The following is a 21,009-nucleotide window of genomic DNA, read 5'->3' as shown; positions in this document are numbered from 1 at the left end:
GTCATAGATCAATTGACCATAAGTGCATGGGTTTATTTTGGGGCTTTCTGTCCTGTTCCATGGATCTGTATATCTGTTTTTGTGCCAGTATCATATTGTTTTGATCACTGTAACTATGTAGTACAGTGTCAAGCAAAGGAGGGTGATTCCTCCAGCTTCATTCTTCTTTCTCAAGATTGTTTTGGCTATTTGGGGTCTTTTGTATTTCTATATAAACTATTTTTTTTTGTTCCAGTTCTGTAGAAAATGCCATGGGAACTTGATAGTGATTGCATCAAGGCTGTAGATTCCTTAGCGTAGTATGGCCATTTTAACAATGTTTATTCTTCCAGCCCTAGAACATGGTATCTTTCCATGTATTTGTGTCATCTTCAATTTCCTTCATCAGCATCTTATAGTTTTCAGAGTATAAGTCTTTAGACTCCTTATGTAGGTTTTTTCCTAGCTATTTTATTCTCTTTGATGCAATGGTAAATGGAATTATTTCCTTAATTTCTTTTTCTGGTATTTCATAGTTAGTGTATAAAAATGCAATAGATTTCTGTATATTAATTTTGTATCCCACAACTTAACTGAATTCATTTTTGAGCTTTAATAGTTTTCTGGTAGTGCCTTAAGTATTCTGTACCTATAGTATCATGTCATCTGCAAACAGTGACAGTTTTACTTCTTTTCCAATTTGGATCCCTTTTATTTCCTTTTCTTCTCTGATTGCTGTGGCTACGACTTCCAAAACTATGTTGAATCAAAGTGGCCAGCGTGGGCATCCTTGTCTTGTTCTTGATCTTAGAGGAAACGCTTTCAGTTTTTCACCATTGAGTCTTAGGTTAGCTGTGGGTTTATCATTTATGACTTTTATTATGTTGAGGTATGCTCCCTCTATGCCCACTTTCTAGAGAGTTCCTATCATAAATGTATGTTGAATTTTATCAAAAGCTTTTTTTTGTTGCATCTATTGAGATGTTCATATGGTTTTTATTCCTCAGTTTGTTAATATGGTGTATCACATTATCACATTGACTTGTGGATATTGAAAAATCCTTGCACTCCTGGGATAAATCCCACTTGGCCATGGTGTTTGATCCTTTTAATGTGCAGTTGGATTCAATTTTCTAGTTTGTTGAGGAATTTTGCATCACTATTCTTTAGTGATATTGGCCTGTAATTTTCTTTTTTGGTGATATCTTTGTCTGATTTTGGAATCAGAGTGGTGGTGGGGCCTCATAGAATGAGTTTGAAAGTGTTCCTTCCTCTGCACTTTTTTGGAATAGTTTCAGAAGGATAGGCGTTAGCTCTTCTCTAGATGTTTTGTAGCATTTATCTGGTCCTGGACTTCTGTTTGTTGGGAGTTTTTAAATTACTGATTCAATATCACTACTGGTAATTGATCTGTTCATATTTTCTGTTTCTTCCTGGTTCACTCTTAGAAGATTGTGTCTTCCTAAGAATTTGTCCATGTCTTCTAGGTTGTCCATTTTGTTGGTGTATAATTGCTCGTGGTGACCTCTTATGAGCTTTTGTATTTCTTTAGTGTTGGCTGTAACTTCTTTTTTATCTCTGATTTTATTAATTTGGGCCCTCTCTTTTTCTTTCTTGATGAGTCTGGCTAAAGCTTTATCAATTTTGTTTATCTTTTCAAGAAACTAGCTTTTACTTTCATTGATCTTTTCTGTTGTTGTTTTAGTCTCTATATCATTTATTTCTGCTCTGATCTTTGTGATTTCTTTCCTTCTGCTAACTTTGGGCTTTGTGCTTCTTTCTCTAATTGCTTTAGGTGTAACATGAGGAGGGTGCTTTTTCTTGATAAAGTGAGATAATATGGGAAAATGCTTTGCATACTGTGAAATATTTTACAAAGCAAGGGAATACTACGGTAAATATCAACACAGTTTAATAATAGCTTTAGCTATTTTATTTCATTGTATATGTGATAATTTGTAGAGGTTCATTGTGAAGTTAAATAAATTAACTTAGAATTCATGATTTTTTGGTATTTTTGACTGTATAGGTGAATTAGCAGCTTTAACTTTCATGTTCTTTGAACATCTCTGTGCAACTCCCCATGGCTTTCTAATCGGTCCGTATATTATGTCCCATCACAAGTGGAACTGCCAGAAGACATTTATGCTCGGGGCAGAGGCTGAGTCTTCTAATCACAACTCCCTTCTTTCTTCAGTGAGATCCTCTTCTTCTGGAAGCTGGTTTCACATGGTAGCTTAGATTTTTCCATCTTTGTATCTAGCACCATTTGAAATCAGTGTTTTAAGAGTAGAATTGCAGCACAGCCAAGGGCCGACTGCAGAGGAGCTGCCACTTGTGGGACTGGCTCTCCTTCTCCTATCACCTGAGCTGGATCAAGAAAGGATGAACTTGAAAAGCAAAGTCATTCTTGAGTGTGTTGGGTTGTGGAGGCGACAGTGCAGGGACTGGGTTGTGTCCAAAATGAACTGAGTAGATTGAGCAGGGCATTGTGATAGTCTTTCTGTGAAGAGGTAGGAGCAGCCACCAGCAGTAACCTGGTGGGGCTTTGGCAGGGCTTTGAGCGCGTGACTGGGCAATGCTGGGTTGGGTACTGGATTGCAGTAGGGAAGGGGGAGGTATGTGTCCCGGGAGGACTGTCTCCCCACATCAGCGCCGTCTGCCTGCTCCTAGATGCCCTGGAATTTTCAGCTGCAGGTGCCGCGCAGCTGAAGTCAGACTTGCCACCTGCACGCCAAGGTGCAGGACCCCCTGGAGCACCACTGGACCCATCTCTTACACAGGCTGACCGATTTCTCCTGGTGTTCAGAGTCTGTTTTTGTCTAGCGCCACTTGAAATCGGTTGTGATGTAGGGGGAAAAGCAGCAGCGTCGAGGTCTCATGCTAAGTGTGGTGAGCAACAGCCTGTGGCTTCCTGGAAGATGGATGGGCAGAGAGAGGGGAGGGGATCACGCTTTTCCTATGAACTTCCTTAGCTGCATTCATGATACGTTATGCACAGGTAATAGATCATTTAACGGATTTTAAAAAATCACTGTAATTTATCCTCACATGCATTTTGTTGAAATATGATAGTGCTGCAAACTCTAAAAATTGGTTGATGTTGAAATATCTTTCTGTTAAGAGAAGACTTCATGCATCCTAAGTTTAATAAATGTTTTACTGTAATCAATTTATCATGTCTTTGTTTTTCATTTATTATTTTCTATTCATCATTCCATGATGATGAACAGAGGAGTGCTGAAAAGTTAATTTGCTGTGCAGATTTACCTACTTCATAAAGAATCTGAAGTTTCAGCAGATAGGTATTAAAAATGTAGCCCTTTAAGATGAGAATGAATTCTCTGAGCCATGAAACAGAATGAGAAGAGATCACAGAAGAGAGCAGGGCTGCAGACCTGGGGGAAAGAGGCTACTTGCTGATGAGGAAACGGACCTGGGTGCTCAGTGGGCTGCAGCCCGGACACCTCCGTGGTCAGCGCTCCTTCAGGAACGTGGGCTTAACTGAACCTGTGCTTGCGCGGCTCTTAGAGGGAGGAACACTGACGAATTCAGGTGCAACAGGAGATGCAGGAGCCCTACTTTGGTTCTTAGTTTCTATCAACCCTAGAAGTCAAAGCAAATCAGTTCAGTAAAGGTATTCAGAGAGTAGCCAAAGTCGACTTCTCAGGGGAGTAAACTTGGGGACTCTATGTCCCCTTGACTGAGCTTTTTGCACAGGAGATGTGTGGCCACCTCTGAGCACCTGCAGGACTTTTATTTCACGCCAGTGCTTCTTCATAAGTGGTGGCATCTCAGCCACCTGGGAAGCCTGTCTGAGTCCATATCCTGCCAGTCTTCCCAGATGCCTGCCCTGCCTGGTGCAGTGAGGGTGGGACGGGTGAAGCACTGTTGGTTAAGCTCCCCAGTGAATGGGACCCCCTCAACACTGCAGCCGCAGCGCTATTTCAGGCTGTTGTCTGAAGAGTCACATGTCCCCAGGATGTGGCGGTGGGAATAGTTAGGACCCTGAACTGTTTTATCACTTCTCCACTGAGGTAAATGTAGACCTGTTGGCATAACCGCTTTGGGTCAGATGTAACAAACTGATCAACTTTTGATGCATCTACGTGTCCCAGGCTCCAGCCTAGGAATTTCCAACAAAGTGAGTAAGGCACGGATTCTGCTAGCAGGTTGCTCTGACTCCAGCCCCCAAATGAGAAAGTGCTAGAAGATGGAGTTCAGTGTCAACACATAAAAACAATGACTTGGGACCCCTTTTCCATAAAAGTAGTTTCTGGTGCTCCCATGAATGCTTAACTTTACACAGTGCACATGGGTAGGTCATGCGGAGCAAAATGCACCCCCGAAGTAACTGAGGTGCTGCTCCGCATGGTTATATTTCTTTATTTATCTGGAGGCTGACAGTTCTTTACCTAAAACGGCCATTCCATGTGGTTTTCCCTAATAACTTGTTAAGCAGAATGCTTTTTCTGCAGACATCTTGAGTCTGGTTTTCGAGGCTGTTCTTCCCATCTACACAGAAAATGCTTTGTCGGGTGTGGATCCGGCTTACCTAAGTTTTACGATATGTTTACCACCCCATACAGGTTTTCTTGGGCCAGCAAGTGAGAAATCCTGGTGGGTAACTTTCTCAATGTGATTCATACTCAAGGCAATTTGTCCACCTTCTGCTGTTCTTAAGAGGGAAGGAAAAATAGTTTACTGACCACATAACCCAACTTCATGCTTCCCCCATACGTGAGCTGTAAGGGACAGAGGTTAACCCTTTGGCAAAAGTTAATTTCCTAGAAGGGAAGCAGAAAAGAGCTAGTTAATTAAAATGAAATTAAAAATGGCTTCTGGGAGTCCCAGCAATGACTGAAACCTCTGAATTATGACAGTTTCAACAACTATGAAAGGGACTGTCAAATGCCCTAACTGTCCACAGGAGGGCAGTAGTGCTATGATTTATAAAGGCTGACCACTTCATTCTAGGGGATCTTTTTCTGGATAAGACTGGAAATGATGAAAGCAGTACTTAATGGAAGAAAATATATCTTTGTGTGCAGATCAATTTTGTATCATTTCTGGAAGTTAAGAAACTGTTTATGTCAAGTTTTGCTCTTGAACACAAATATGCAATTTTTAAAAATACGTGTATCATTTCATTCTTTTTTAAAATACTAGCTGTGAGACATTACTAAGCTTTAGAGTACTCTATGAGACTGTCTATTTCCCATAACCCTAGAATCTGCTTTAACACTGCAAATTCAGCTTCCTACCTATCCCAGGTATCCTCAGTATTCTTGCAGAAGCCGTTCATTATCATCTTAAAAGCTCGGTTTAGTTTATGACCATTAGAAAAAAGTAAACAGTCTCAAGTTCAAGTCAAATAAAATTTGATAAAATGTTTTCTTTCTTACAGCCAACCTGATTTTCACCCAGTGTTGTCACTAGAAAGTTTGCTCCTGTTTCTTTCTCTTAAACCACAGATAGCTTTGTTTGGTCATCCAAACAATAAGACCTTAATTCAAGTCTCAGACATTTTCTGATTTCTTTAATAGCCTGAATTACAAAACCACAATTTTCTCTTGTAAATATAGGCATTACTTCTGTCTTTTTCAGTTCATATGTAGAAGTGGACTCTGGGGCTTGATAACCAGTAATGCAGATGTTTGCAACCTTAGCTGCATCTTAGAATCACCTGGGAAGCTTTAAAGAATCCTGATGCCCAGGTCACACCCCAGGTCAACAACAAGACACGTCTCTGGGGGGTGGGACCCAGGCATCAATGAAACTCCTGAGGGGTCCCAGTGTGCAGCGATGGTTCAGAAACCCCATGAGGCCTGATCTCAGAGGTTTAGCAACCTTATTTAATACAAATCTGCAAACAGCAAGAATTTTTTTTCTGCATAAAGAACCCTTTTATTAGTTACGTAGATCAAATGTTACACTTTCATGGTTGGGACTTGGGTTTTCAATGACTCAGCCACACCCATGCATTACAGGCATGTCTTCTACCACACACGTGTATGTAGGCACTTATACATGTGGTCCACTCAAGGCCAGGGGATAACGAGGGTGTGAGCCCTGGGCAGACATCAGGAAATGCTGCACGGAATGGACCTTGGAAGATGCCCAGGATCGGGTAGGACCAGAGGCGCTTCGGGCAACAGTGAGTTCAGCAGAGAGCACAGGTCAGGTTTTCTGAAGTAAAGCAGAAAGAGAAGGTTTGGGAAGAAAAGGGGACAATGGTACAAAGCCTTTAAGTATCATGAAAGAAATGTGGACTTCATGCTGTAGGTAACGTGGTGGACGGAACACCTTTGAGCAGGGGAGGCACAGGACGGGCTGGGAGGGGAGATGCCTGGACACAGTTAAGGCTCAGACGTGGAGGATAGGAGTGATGATTGTGGGAGGAGAGTCCTTCCAGAAGAGGGACCCCAATTAGGAGCATGCTCTGATTTGAGATAAAACACACGGAAATAAATGCATCATCATGAATAAAAATTTTTTTCCAAAACTACATTTTATTTTATTATTTTTCATCAGATTGGGAGATCCAATTTTCAGAAAATGAACAATTAAGACATGGGACATCTCATTCTATTGAAAGCATATTCTTGCTGTTTTAAGAAACCTTCAAATTCATATATACTTTTTTTCTCTCTCATTTAAACATTTCTAGAGAAAGATGGTTTCCCTATATACTTGACAAATTCTTTAACAGAAGATCATTTACATTTGCACATATATTTCGACCTCACATATAAATATATTACATTGGAAAAACTAAACCTGAAGAGGAAACAACTATGAGTTGGTTTATTTTGGCAAGCAGAATAATCTATGGTTGAAATACTTACTTGAGAGATTTTAAAAATAAGGATTTAGTCACCCCCTTCTTCTAAGCAAGTGCTACGTTCTTGACAATTATATGAAAATGGGTAAGTAAAACTTCAACTCTAATTTAATTCAGAATTCCTGTTAATTTTTGTTCAAACTTGTCTTCCTAAAGTGCCTCACCAGAGATTACAAAGGGAAGGGACACTTACAGGACCTTATAAACAGGTCCTTAGGGAGTAAAACTGTTTACTCTAGTTCACCCTTGATCCACTCATATCCTTCTCAAGGCAATGTTTCTTTGCCCCAATTTGTGCTACTAACTCTAAAACTGTACATCAAAACCTGTACAAATGTTATTTGGGGCAGAGGGCAGCCCCTCCTCTTTGACCACTGGAAAGAGGCCCTGCCTGGTGTGAGGACTGAGAAGGGGCTGGGAGCTGCCCCACCTGAGATAAAGAGCTACCTGAGCTGTTCCTCTTTCCTTCCTTTTGTATGACCAACAGCAAGTCCACAAAGTTAAGTTTGCTTTTCTGAAATACGTGGCTGAATCTTTACTCTGCCCTTTACAGATGAGGAGAGGTGGCCACGGAGACAAAGATCCTGATGCAACTTGAGGTTACCTGATGAATTACTCCCCACAAAACCGCCTACCGTCAGATGATGGGTTTGACATCTCCTTACTCAAGAAGAGAGAGAAAACGACCTAGAGCCAGAATTCAGCGTGGATTCTAATTCTCTTAAAGAGGGGAATTCTTTTTAAGAAGACTACAAGGCCACAGTGTTCACGTCTCACTGAGCTGGCCTTCCTGTTATGTGTGTGAGAGCCTCACTTTTCACAGAAGCAGGCAACTGAGGCTGAATTCTTCTTGATTTCTCAGACTGGCTTATCGTTATGAAAAGAGATGAAGAACAAGGCCGGACATAAACTTTATAGCTTCTCTAAATCATCAAGGAGTGACAAATAACTTAAGAATACTATTTTACCCTATTAACTTTGAGAGTATTTTCCAGTAATTCTCTTAAAGAAGTCAAACTAGTTCAAATTCTCAGTATTCATTGTTCTTGTTTTTAATGACTCAGGGCCAAAGTAGTATACACAGATTTGTAAAAGCTTCTTATGATAAACAATATATAAAACACATTTTGTGGTTGTTGAATGAATTTTAAGAGTTGGCTTTAATCTTTAAACAGAAAAGATTTCAAAGTCCCTTCCTCTACAAAGAAAATTTAATCATTTTGAGTTATATTTCTCTGAGTTTAGAGATTTTATTAAAAAAAAAACCAAAACATTTCCAACCTTAATATTACCAGAGATTCAGGGAGAATGACTTGACCCGCCCTCTATAAGCAAGTGTTACTTAATGAAAAACAGGCAAGATATTCAATCCCAAATTCCTGTTTCAGAAAAACATAAAGAAGGGCGACTACATTCACGCTGCAGTAAAATGTTAGCATTATGACTTTACAGTTGCATTCATGAGAGTGATGGAAACTAGACAATAACTTTTATAGACCCCTTTTATCTTTCTGGTTTCATCGGGACATAGTTGACATACAGGCATACCCCAGAGACATTGCAGGTTTGATTCCAGACCATCCCATTAAAGTAGGCATTGCAACAAAGTGAGTCACAGGAACTGTTTGGTTTTCCAGTGCATATAAAAGTTATATTTACACTAGCCTGAAGTCTGTTAAGTGTGCAATAGCATTATGTCTAAAAAATGTATATACCTTAATTTAAAAATATCTTATTGCTAAAAGATGCTAGCCATCATCTGAGCCTTCAGCAAGTTGTAGCAGTGACGGGAAAGATAACTGAACACACATCACCATAACAAAAAGAATAACCATTTCAAAAGTTTGAAATATTGCAAGAATTACCAAAATGTGACACAGTAAAGGGGAGAACAACAAAACGAGGTACACCTGCATAACAGTGTGAAAGTACAAAGTGTCCAGCATGATTTGATAATATATATATTGTGAAATGATTACCACAATAAACTTTTTAACATCTATCATCTCATATAGTTACCCCCCACTTTTTCTTCTTATTATCAGAATATTTAAGACCTAAACTATTAGCAACTTTCCAGTGCAGTCATCCTTTGATATGCGAGGAAGACTGGTTCCAGATCCCCACCCCCTTTCCCTGAAATAAAAATCTAAACGCTCAATTCCCTTGTATAATGCAGCACAGTACAGCTGGCCCTTCGGATCCAGGGATGCGGAACTGCCAAATACAGAGTGTCAGCGGCATACAATACAGCATTCTAATTATAGTCACTATGTACACTATATCCTAGTACTTGTTTATCTGATAACTAGAAGTTTGTACCTTTTGGCCACTGTCCCCTAATTATTTCACTACTTCTCAGCTCCCACCTGTGGCAACCAGACATCTGATTTCTTTTTCTATGAGTGTGGATATTTGGATTGCATATATAAGTGAGGTCACACAGTATTTGTCTCTGTATGATTCACGTAGCAAAATGTCTTCAAGGTCCATAAGCATTGTTGCAAATGGCAGGATTTCCTTTATTTTCATGGCTGTATCGTATTCCACTGCATGTATAACATCATATTTTCTTTATCCACTCATCCATCAATGGACACTTAGGTTGTTTCCATGTCTCAGTTATTATAAATAATGCTGCAATACACAGCAAGGTGCAGTGATGTCTTTCACACAGTGATTTCGTTTCCTTCAAATATACACCCAGGGCGGAATTACTGGCTCATATGTTGGTTCTATTTTTAATTTTTTGAGGAAACTCCATACTGTTTTCCATAGCAGCTGTTCAAATTTATGGTAGTCTTAACATTTTAACAGAATTAAAATATAAATCAAAACACAGGTTTGTGGAAAACAATGAGCGCTTTGGTACTGCTGGAGTAGGTGTTTTTTTCTGGTGGGTCCAGCACTAACCTCTGTTTCTCTACAAGTAAAAAGACAGCATCTGAGGTGAACATAATTAAGTACAGAAATAAATTCCAGAAGCCCATTTAGAAATGGACAAGTAAAAAATGTATTTATAGTAGTATGAGTCACAAAATTAGGAAATTAATGATTAAATAAATAAATGATTCCTTAAAAGTAATTTCAAATGTTCAACCAGTCTAACTCTAGAAACCCTCCCTGTATTATATTTTTGATCCCTCATAAAACAAGAAACAGAGCAGTTGCACATACTGAGTAAATATTCTCTTATTCTAGTTTAGATTGGGGAGGGGGCGGAAACACTAGAGAGAAACACACACTTTCTTAATATTGCTATTTAAAACCTGGCTCTGAGGTGAAACCTTTAAAAAGTAATGATTCCAGCTGTGTTCAAGTTCAGTAATGCTTTATTTACCTCTCACTGTCAAGGAAATGATGTGTTCTGGTAAGAGAATCTCCTAAGTGACTAAAACTCACAACGCACTTTTTTTGTAAAAACAGACATCTTTCCAAAAGCTATCAGTCAAGTCCAGCCTTGTCCAAAGAAATATAATCCAAGTCACACAGGTAATTTTGAATTTTCTAGAAGTCACATTAAAAAAAGGAAAAGAAGCAAGATTAGTTTTAATATAGCTCGCTTAACCCAGTACTCATGTACTATACATTCCTTTGTACTAAGTCTCTGAATCTGGTGTGTACTTTGCACTCAAGCTCATCTTACGTAGGATAAGCCTCGTTTGCCATCACAGAAGCCACTCAGGGCTACGGAGTCTGGAGCTGGAAAACGCAGTCCCAGTCCCTCCTCAGGAAACAGGGTGGAGTAGACAGACCACAACCAAACGTGGACCAGTCGGTTACTCAGAGTGTGCCCACCCCAGCAAGCACTTCGGGATGCCGACCCCACATCAGAGCTAACGGTGTTAATTTTGGAGATTCTGCTATTTCTCCTGGTGGGCGAGGCTTCACTGAACCACCACTGTCACAGCACTGTGCTTGTAACAGAGCCGTTTTCCTAAGGACTACTGTGGTGGGCGACTCCTCCTGAATCCTCCAAAACCACTATATTTGTCTATTTTTTGAAGTCAGTACATTTTTCTTTGTTGTAGTAAAACTCTTTTCTTTAAGTAAAATTTTAAATAGAAGTCCAATATTTGACAAAGATAAATAAGTATTAATATAAACTGAATGAAACATCTGATATAACAGAAAAGCTATTCGAAGATGATTAAAATGTGAGTGTGAATGACTAATTCCAGTTATGTTATTACCTTCAGCATTCATTAAGTTATCTTCAGATGTTTACAGACACTTTGAAGTTCATGTCTGTCTGAAAACTACCTTCCTAGTTGGCTTTAGCCTCAAAAGAACCCTAGGAGAACCACGCAGACACACAGGGCTAACCATTATAGACTGCCATTCTAGTTGGTATGTTTTGTCTTCCCGTTTACTCCTGTGATCAAAGACACCACTTTGCTTTTAACAAGAAATTGCCCCTCCTCTTCCTGTTGGCCTTTGTAGAATCTGCTCCCAAACTCATGACTGTAACCTAGGGTAGAGCCTTAGATTATAAGTCATGGAAACATATCTCCTCTCTTACCAGCTACACAAACACACATTCTGGCACAAAAAACTTCCAGTTCATCTCATTCAAAGACCGAAGGTGGACAGGTTTAGTGACTTAAGGCAATGCATTTCATGATTTTCAAAATCTGAGCATATTTTTAGTTGGTTTCTCTTTCATATGCTAAAAATATTCTGGTCAAGGGAAACACGTAAGTACCTTTACAGAGTTATTTACAAGGTGAAAATGAATAGCTTCACAAAATTAAAATACGAAGAGAACATTTTTCCTCCCTGCACTTAAAATGAACACATTCTGTGATTACTTACCATTGGGCTAAAAATTCCCTGAGTTTTGGACTCGCAGCTGCTAGAAGGCAGAGGAAGGCAGACAGTGTGATGAAAGGATGAGGGGACACTGCTCTACTGGCATCAAAGCCAAAGCCTGTCAGTGCACATTATTTTATATTAAATAGGGAAGGCTTGAGAAAACATCAATAATCTGGCAAAGGGAGCAGGAATCCTAGTGTCCTCTGGGGTGTTTACTGCTCACACATCTGAGCTCAGGTCATCCATATCTAAATAGTCATTGAATATTTTTCAAGAAGCAACTTTAATTTTGAAACCTTAGATCATCCAGCAGATAGAGTCTAAATTTCTATACAGTCTGTCTACCTCTGAATCCACTTAGCCTAAAGTGAATAAGGTAAAACTCTTTCACAGAACAAGATTGTATGAGGAGCAACAGTCCTGGTCCCCCACACTGTAGAATATGAGGCAATCAATACACAGAGCTTGTGTCAATTTCATTATAATACTGTCTCAGAAATCCATTTTATGATGTACATTTTCAGATGAATCTTTTGCACTGAAGACAGTTTCTTCCTGTGGCACAATTGTTTTCACCCTAGGGAAGATCTCTGTAAAACTTATTTATTATATAACCTCCTGTTTTTCTGTTGACGGATCTAAACTTTGTAAATGTGCTCTCTCAACTACTCAGAAATCTGTTACTTACTAGTTTCTGTTTAAAATTTTTGGAAGCTTTGATGAATGCTGAAGAACTTGAGAATGAAGTAGATACATGTTCAAGTTAAGCTGATCCTTTTAAGTTTTTGCCCCGTGTCATTATACATCCCATCACTTGACTAAACTTACTATTTATATTAAAGCCAAAGACTTTAGTAAGATTCATTTAAACAGACTGCTTAAAAATCACAAAATTTCTGGATCAGTCATTATTAATATAAACATTAAAATAGTTTAAAATTACAAAGAATAAAAAATATCCTGAATGGAAAAAAAGAATCTAGTTACAGTTACTAAAATACATAAATTATGCAATAATTCTAATGACCTTAGCAAACTCTTACTTATCCAGTGATGATTTAATGTGAGTAGAGAAAGGCATTCATTTATGAAAACAGTATTTACAACAAATAGTTGAAAACATTAAAGTAAACAAAAGGCATTTGTTTTTTGGAACCACACAGTTAGGGCATGCAAAACAGGACTCAAGCAGTAGCAAAAGAGAGGGCAAGGGCTAGACTCCAAGTCTGCAAGGTGTGGCAGAAGAACTGCTAAGAAAGGAGACTGGAGGGAAAAGGAAGGAGAGTGTAATGATCCCATCAGACCAACTGGGGTCCTAGTCTGTTCTCAGTTGAGAACTAACACACAGAAAACTGTAGCAGAATACTCTAACCTTGTAGCCATTTTTCATCATAATTTAAATGATGTTTAATGATCTTAAACGTTAAATGACTTTGACTATTTTTGTGACTTGGTGTGAAGTTTGTAGAAGGCCAAATCATCATAAATGGAAATCTACATCAAATCTGTTTTGTACTAAGTTTTAAAAGCAATTTTGGTTTATCCATGCCTGGCATCCTGCTTCCAGAGTTATCCCTAGAAACAGAGAAGTAACTGAATGCATTTTACAGTCTTGCAAAGAAGTTCCTAAGTAACAAAAGAAATTGGGGCGGGGGAAAATATGGACATTAAACAGTACAAAGAATATAATGAAAGAAAATTATCTTGAAAGAAGAGCAAACTAAAGCCAAGAATTACCCCACATCCTTTTAAAAAGCATACGCATAAATGGGGAGTCTTTAAAGAATCCAATTACCTTAAGCAGGTGAGACATTTCCCAGTAAGCTTGCTGGTGCATCTCACATATAAAGGACATGGCACATCAGTAAAAGCAGCTAAAAATATTTTTAGTAAATAAGTGAAATCCAAACAACATACTCATGTAAGCCTATTTAAAAAATAGTATGTAACACAGAGTACAAATGAACTGCACGAAAGTATGTTAAGAGTGAGAAGGACCAATAAATTAAAGAAACATGCTTTAATTTTCTTCCTGTCTCCGCATGAAACATTTGTACAAGCAGGCAGCAGATACCGTGATGGCGGCAACTACAAGAAACCAGGAAACAAATGACATGTAACTGCGAAATACCATCACCAAGATTCGAAATCTAGCAGAAGAGACAAATGGTGGTTAGATTTTCATGGTCAGAAAATGTTATTTTATCTAAGCACATACACGTTTATATTCTACCTGGTCTCTTCCTGATCTAAATCCAATTCCCGGGAATCATTTAAACAGCTCACAGTAAGTCAGACGAATTCTTGATTAATTTAGAAAACTACCCAAACTCTATCTGAGATGCAAACCTGTATGACTAATCATCTCGAAAAAACATGTATTATTTAGGGCTTGTTAGTAAGTGGATGTAAAAGAATGTACAGTCACCAACACAAGGTAGTGTATTATATCAAAGGTTTTCCTAAACTGGTTTACTTTATTTCACACTATAAAAATTAAGGAAGCTGAAAAAGTGACTAACAAGAAATGTGCTTCTTCAGAGTAATGTCTTGATTTAAGCGGTAGCGAAGTTTGAGATACTTACCTACAGTAAGAACAATCACAGCAATGAGTCCTACATCTGAGAAAAAAATGACCACAGTTTGAAGAAAATTGAGCCCATAGGTGTCTCCAAATAGCTATTGCATTTTAATTTGATCAGATCAGCTCTAAGTACAGCAAAGAAAAAAGATTATATCAATTTGGGTTTAGCATAGCTGCTAGTCATTCTGATCACAGAACTCAGCTAAACAGATCCCAGGGTTAGGACCCAGCTTGTGAAACTCTTAACAGAAGCCTTTCTTTTTATCATTGTATGCTCTAGCTACCACACCAAGTTATTTAGCACCTGTTACTAGGACAGTTAGATTCACTAGATTAGAAGAAAATTGTTTTAAAACATATTATCCCATTATAGTTGGTTCAGTTTTCTATTCAATTTATTTCTTATGATTTTGTTAGGAATTTAACTTATCCCCCAAAAGTATGATTGTAGAAGAAGTCATAAGAAAGCTCTATTAATCTATTACACACATGCTATTTGCAGTCTTTATAAACAATGCTTTATCTTGTCATCACCCCTCCTTATTTCCCCTCCCCTAAATTAAGAAGTACTCCTAATTACAAGGAAATTTTCTCTAACAATGTAAATGAAATACTGGGGCACATGCATAAAAATTATGCATAGAAACATACACTTGGATTTCTGACCATCTGGAGAGCAGTAAATAATATCACCAAATCTTAATTCTTAGAATATTTGTCAGTAGTACCTCTACTTCTGTTATTAGTTTTAATATCTATGACTCAGAATATAAAATGTCATGCTCATCTCTGCTTCTTTATTTCATAAATATTATCAAGTGAAAACATCTTAAGATGGCACTGAGTTTACTTGGCTCAGTGGCAGTTTGATCACAGTGTTCAGAAGGAAAACGTAGCAAGCCTAAAGTGCATTTTATAAAATACATTAACTTTACTAAAGCAGTTTGATGCAAAGAAAAGTAAGAGCTACTTTCCTTCATTTTCTTATCAAGAAATCTTTATACTTTATTTAACTGTCACATATTTACTTCATCAAGTTCTTTAACATATCTTGTGTGAACCTGCATGTGTTTGTTACAGAGAAACTAACCCAGCTAGCAGTACTTTCAGGTTTATGTCCACAAGGCACAAATAGAAAGAAAACTTATCTGCAAGTTGCCATCACAAAATAACACTATTACACAGGAAGCAAGGGAAAGTTTATATATTTTAACCTACATATGATCATAGCATTTGAAAAAGTTACCTTACCCGACTAGGGATCCTAAGTTGGGCACCTATTAAAAGCTATATTTGTCATGGGATCTGCACTATAAAAATAACTACAAATGTCAATTGTCACCAGTTTGTGACATATTGTTTCTTCTCTAAACAGGTAATTGAAATAGTTCTATGTAGAACTCTAGGATTTCATAATTCAGGGTTATTTGTAACCAACATAATACCTAAATCCTCCGAGTGTAAATCATCAGGTAGACTGGGATGTCCTGAAAAAAGAAAAAACAGAAATAAGGAAAAAAAAGGTAGAAGAAAATAATAAAGCTTTACAGACCTATAAATTTATTTGCCTTTGTACAAAACCCCTGATAATTTCATTCTCTGTAACATGAATTGTATTAGTGCCTCTCTTTAAAAGTAGTATTATAAAATATTATAAATTTATACCATGTCAAAACATTTTTCTTCTTGCCCATTAACATTTCCTGGCACAATATTCTGTGATACAGCAAGCAAGTTTATCATTAGGGTATTGTCAAAATTAGCCTATGGATTCAATGGGGTTCTACTTAAAATTAGAAGACATAGGAGGGCAAGCAGTTTAAAAGTTGATCTACAATAGAATGAAATTTCAACATAATAAAGGCCATTAATAAAAACCCATAGCTAACATCATACTCAATAGTGAAAGACTGAAAAATTTTTGTTTAGGTCAGGAATGATGTAGAATGCCCACTTTTATCACTTCTACAAAGTAAAAATATTTTTATTTATTTTTCTCGCCTATTCAGAGCAATTCATCAAGAAAAAGAACCAAGAAGCATCCAAACTGGGAAAGAAGAATAAAATGATCTCTGTTCCAGATTACATAATCTTTTAAGTGGAAAACTCTAAAGATCACACACACACATACACACAAACATGTTAGAATTAATAAATTAATTCAACAAAGTTGGAGGCAACAAAATCAACAAACAAGAATCAATTGCATTTCTTTACACAATCCATAGATAAAATTCCCCAAACTCCTCCATTTCAATAGCATCAGAAAGAATAAAATACTTAGGAATAAACATAACCAAGGAGGTGAAAGACTTGTACACTGAAAACTATAAAACATTGCTTAAAGAAATTGAAGAAGACAAAAAACAATGAAAGGACACCCTGTGTTCATAGACTGGAAGACAATATTGTTAAGATGTTAATTCCACACAAAGCAATCTACAGATTAAATGCAAATCCTATGACCATCTTGAAAATGCATTTTGCAGAAATAGACAAATTCAACCTATAATTCCTATGGAATCTCAAATGACTTAGAAGTAGCCAAGAAAATCTTGATAAAGAAATACAAAGTTGGCTGACATGTCCCAATTCCAAAACTTATTAAAAAGCTACAATAATCAAAACACAGTTGTATTAGCATAGAGACAGACACACAGACCAATGGAATAGAACAGAGAACCCAGAAGCAACAATGATATATTGTGCAGCACAGGGAAATATGCTATTATTTCATAATAACTGTTTTTTCTATGTTTGTTTATTTATTTATTTATTGGCGCCTAGAAGGGTTTATTGAAGGGCCAAGCAAGGAGAACTGGTGGCTTGTGCTCAAAATCCCCGAACTCCCTGATGGTTTTGGGGAAGAAGTTTTCACAGGCAAAATCTGGGGTGAAGGCTGCAGGCTGTGTGTCTTTCTTCTGATTGGTTGGTGGTGAGGTAACAGGGCTGTGTTCCAAGAATCTTGCACTAAGGCTCTGCTTTGTAATAACTTTAAATGGAATATAACTTAAAAAATATTGAATCACTATGCTGTACACCTGAAACTAATATAATCTTTTAAATCAACTGTAATTTAATTAAAAAAGGAACAGAAAGCCAAGAAATAAACTCTCACTTACATGGTCAAATGATTGTCACAAGGGTGCTGAGAACATTTAATGGGGAAAGAGCAATCTTTTCAACAAATTGTTCTTGGAAAACTGGGTATCCACATGCAAAAGAATGAAGTTTGACACCTACCTTATGATATATACAAAAAAATTAATTAAAAAAGGATAAAAGAACTAAACTTCAGAGCTAAGGAAGACAGTGGAGTAGGAAGACTCCGAGCTCGCCTCCTTCCTTGGGTGCATGAACATTACAACTATTTACAGAACAACTATGGAGGAGAGTGACCTGAAGATTAGCAGAAATGATCTTCTACAACTAAAGATATAAAGAAGAAACCACAATGAGATAAGAAAGAGGGCCAGAGACATGGTACAATCAAGATCCATACCCCATGGCAGGCAACTCACAAACTAGGAGGAAAATTGCAGTTGCAGAATCTCTCCCCAAAGAGAGAGGGGTCTGAGCCTCATATCATGATCCCCAGCCTAGGGGTCCTGCACCAGAAAGATGAGCCCCCAGAATGTTTGTCTTTGAAGGCCACTGGGGCTTGCTTTTGGGGGATCCAGGGGGCTATAGGAAATAAAGACTCTACTCTTACAGGGAAAACACAAAATATCACATGCTTTTGAGACCCAGGCAGAAGGAGTAATTTGAAAGAAGCCTGGGTCAGACCTCCTTACTAATCTTGGAGAGCCTCTTGGAGAGGCAGGAGGCAACTGGGACTCACCCTGGGGACACAGATGTTGGCAGCAGCCATTGTTAGGAGCTCATATCACAAGGGCTCTGGTGCTGGCAAGTGCCATTTTGGAATCCTCCTTCTAGCTTATTAGCACCCTGATCTGGCCTCTTCCTCCAACATGTGGGCACCAGTTCTGGTACACCCCAGGCCAAGCAGTTAGTGGAGTGTGGTAACAGCCCCACTCTCAAGCAGCCTGGCTGCCTTAGGATTCCTTATCTTCCCACTGCCCTGGGACCCATCCCTGACCACCAGAGGGCCCAGGACCTGGCCCAACACCGCAGTCAGACACCAGGACCCAGCTCTGCTCACCAGTGGGCCAGCACTAGACCTGGGACCCCATGGGCCAGCCTCACCCACCAGCAGGTCAACACCAACTCCAGGACCTTCAGAACCCAGTAGCCAGAGACCCCAGGTCTTGGCTCTGCCCACCAGTGGGACAGCACAAGCCCCAGAACTCCATGGGACCAAGCCCCACCCACCAGCAATCTGATACCAGCTCTAGGAACTTTGGGCTCCTCAGCTAGCTTCCGCAGGATCAGACCCCACCCACCAGTGGGCCAACACCAGCTCTAGGACACCCTGAACACTACAGGCAGCCAAGTTAGGAAATGGCTTCACTTACCAGCAGGCTGACACCAGCCCCAAGACTCCCGACCATACCTCCATGCACTAGTAGGCCAACACTTGCTCTAGGATCCCCAGCTCCACAGCCTGCTGCCCTATTATCTGGCTCAACCAACCAGTGGGCCAGTACTAACCCTAGTAGTAGTAAAATCATCTTTATCCACAATAAGTAGTTAAGGGATGCACAAAATAAAAATATGTAAAATATGATGTTGAAAACATTAAAAGTGGCAGGATGGAGTAAAACTACAGGGTTGTTAGAATGTATTCACATATAAGAAACAGGCAACTTCAAATAATCATATATATATATATATATATATAGCGGTATAAATAAACCTCCTGAAAACCATAAAACAAAAATCTATGACACACACACACAAAAGAGAAAGAAATCCAACCATAACACTAAAGATAACCATCAAATTACAAGGAAAGAGAGCAAAACAAGAAAGCAACAAAAATGACTATTAACTTAAGAGCTAAAACTAGAGAACTCTAAGAAGAAAATATGGAGGAAAAATTTCATGGTATTGGATCTGGCAGTGATTTTTTTTTGGATATGACACCAAAAGCAGTGCAACAAAAGAACAAATAGATAAATTGAATTCCATCAATATTAAAAACTTTTGTTTAACAATGGACACTTATCAATAGAGTGAAAAGGCAGGGTGAGTGACCAAAATGGCGGAGTAAAAGGATGCTCTTAGCTCACCCTCTCCCACAAATACACCAAAAGAGACATCCATGGACCCACCCACTGACTCAGAACACCTGCTGAACTTTGACAGAATATCGTCTTCTTCAAAAGACAAAATTTCTCACAAATCTTGTAAGAGAAAAACAGAAGAAGAAGAAGAAGAAGAAAAAGTAAATTAGTGCAGGACATGTCCTGCGGGGGGAGAACTGCAAAGGAGGAATAGCGCTCTTACACTGGGACACCCCCTCTCCAATGGAGAGGTCAGTTCGGATGGAGAGGGAACCTCCGAGGCTCGGATCTGTGCATAGCAGTCCTTGGCAGACAGAACTAAGTGAAACAGACACAAAGGGTCCCTGCAATCCTTAGCCCTAGATGTGAGCTGACAGGGGTGGACAGTACTGGCTGCCTGAGCCAGGCAGAGGACTGGGGCTGACTGCACAGAGGCAGCCTCAGGGGACTGAAGTGTGCTGTGTGCTGTGGCTAGGAGTGTATACAGAACAGAATAGACTGGGTTCCCCATAAAAAAAGAAAAGGAAGCAAGCTAACAAGCAACACTGCTGGTGCACATCGTGGGGAGTGACATAACACGGCAATGCAGCTGGGCTGTAGCCTTGTCTCCGCAGGCCCTTGGCACCATCTCTGGCACATTCTGGGGAGTAGAGATGCGGGGCTTGGCCATAGCCACATATCTGCTGGTATGCGGCTCCCAGGCAGAGGTGGGGCTGAAATCTGAATCTGTACCCAAGGACTCTGCAAATTCATAGGCAGGAATGAGATTTGTTTATAGCCCCAGGCAGAGGACACTGTTTTGTGGACCTGTGCCACAAATGAGACAAGAGGCAAACAACTGAGACAACTGAGCAAGAGGCAGAATTCTGGCACACAGTGAGGACGAGTGCTAATGCAGCAATTTTCTGCAAGCCCGACTGCCATGTGTAAATGTGGCGCTGGGAACAGTGCTGACCTGGTGATGTGACTATGCAGTCACTGCAGGGCTTGGGGCCCTGCTGGCATGGGCCTCTGGGATGAGCTAGCAGAGCTGGTGCAGTGGGGCCAGTGCAGGAGCAGCTTTTGGTACTGGGGAAGGCACTGATCTGATAGTGCACCATGATCTAGGTGTGCGACCCAGAGATTCGCGGAACTGCATTGGTAGCTCTGAGGACAGAGAACCTGGGGGACACCAGCAGTGCACTGACATTCCCGCAACTAAAGCAGAACAAGGGAAGAGTCAATGAAGAGTACTTAAAGCGCTCCAACCCCACCTACTATACACCATAGCTCAGAAACACACCTGGAAGCCTCCATCCCAACAAAAGGAGAACAGGTTGGGCCCCTGTCAGGGCTGTGACAACCGCAGAACAAAAAGCAGGCCCCGCTCAACAACCAGGGCAGGCTCTGATCACTACAACACCCACCACACCCCCAATCAAAAGGATAAGAGATAACACACATGGAAGAAAGACGTGGCAACCATCCAAACTGAAAACAGACCTCACAACAAAATTATTAGGGGAACACAGTCTACACAGGAACACATCTTCTTAAAAAAAATTCATTCAAGACCACATTAGATAACTGATATTCCATAATCCATAGTGCCAGAGAGATAT

The 21,009-nt window shown here is 39.4% G+C and overlaps 1 protein-coding gene across 4 annotated transcripts in view; it reads right to left on the bottom strand.

Annotated features, from left to right (window-relative positions):
• Positions 1–11,902: 11,902 nt before the first annotated feature.
• Positions 11,903–21,009, bottom strand: part of LOC140688718 (membrane cofactor protein-like) — a 34,159-nt gene continuing 25,052 nt past the window's right edge. For 2 of the 4 annotated variants that reach the window (XM_072948454.1, XM_072948455.1), the window contains 3 exons: positions 15,668–15,709; positions 14,224–14,259; positions 11,903–13,726 (listed from right to left, as the gene is read on the bottom strand). In XM_072948454.1, the coding sequence (XP_072804555.1) occupies positions 13,659–13,726; positions 14,224–14,259; positions 15,668–15,709 (146 nt within the window). In that variant the 3' untranslated portion in view covers positions 11,903–13,658. Of the gene's footprint in view, positions 13,789–14,223; positions 14,260–14,285; positions 14,348–15,667; positions 15,710–21,009 lie in introns of those variants that run through there. The other 2 variants (XM_072948456.1, XM_072948457.1) reach the window with 2 other exon arrangements.

This window comes from Vicugna pacos, chromosome 23, assembly GCF_048564905.1.
Source record: "Vicugna pacos chromosome 23, VicPac4, whole genome shotgun sequence".
NCBI classification, from domain to species: Eukaryota; Metazoa; Chordata; class Mammalia; order Artiodactyla; family Camelidae; genus Vicugna; species Vicugna pacos.
This window is presented reverse-complemented; position numbering and strand designations above follow the sequence as displayed.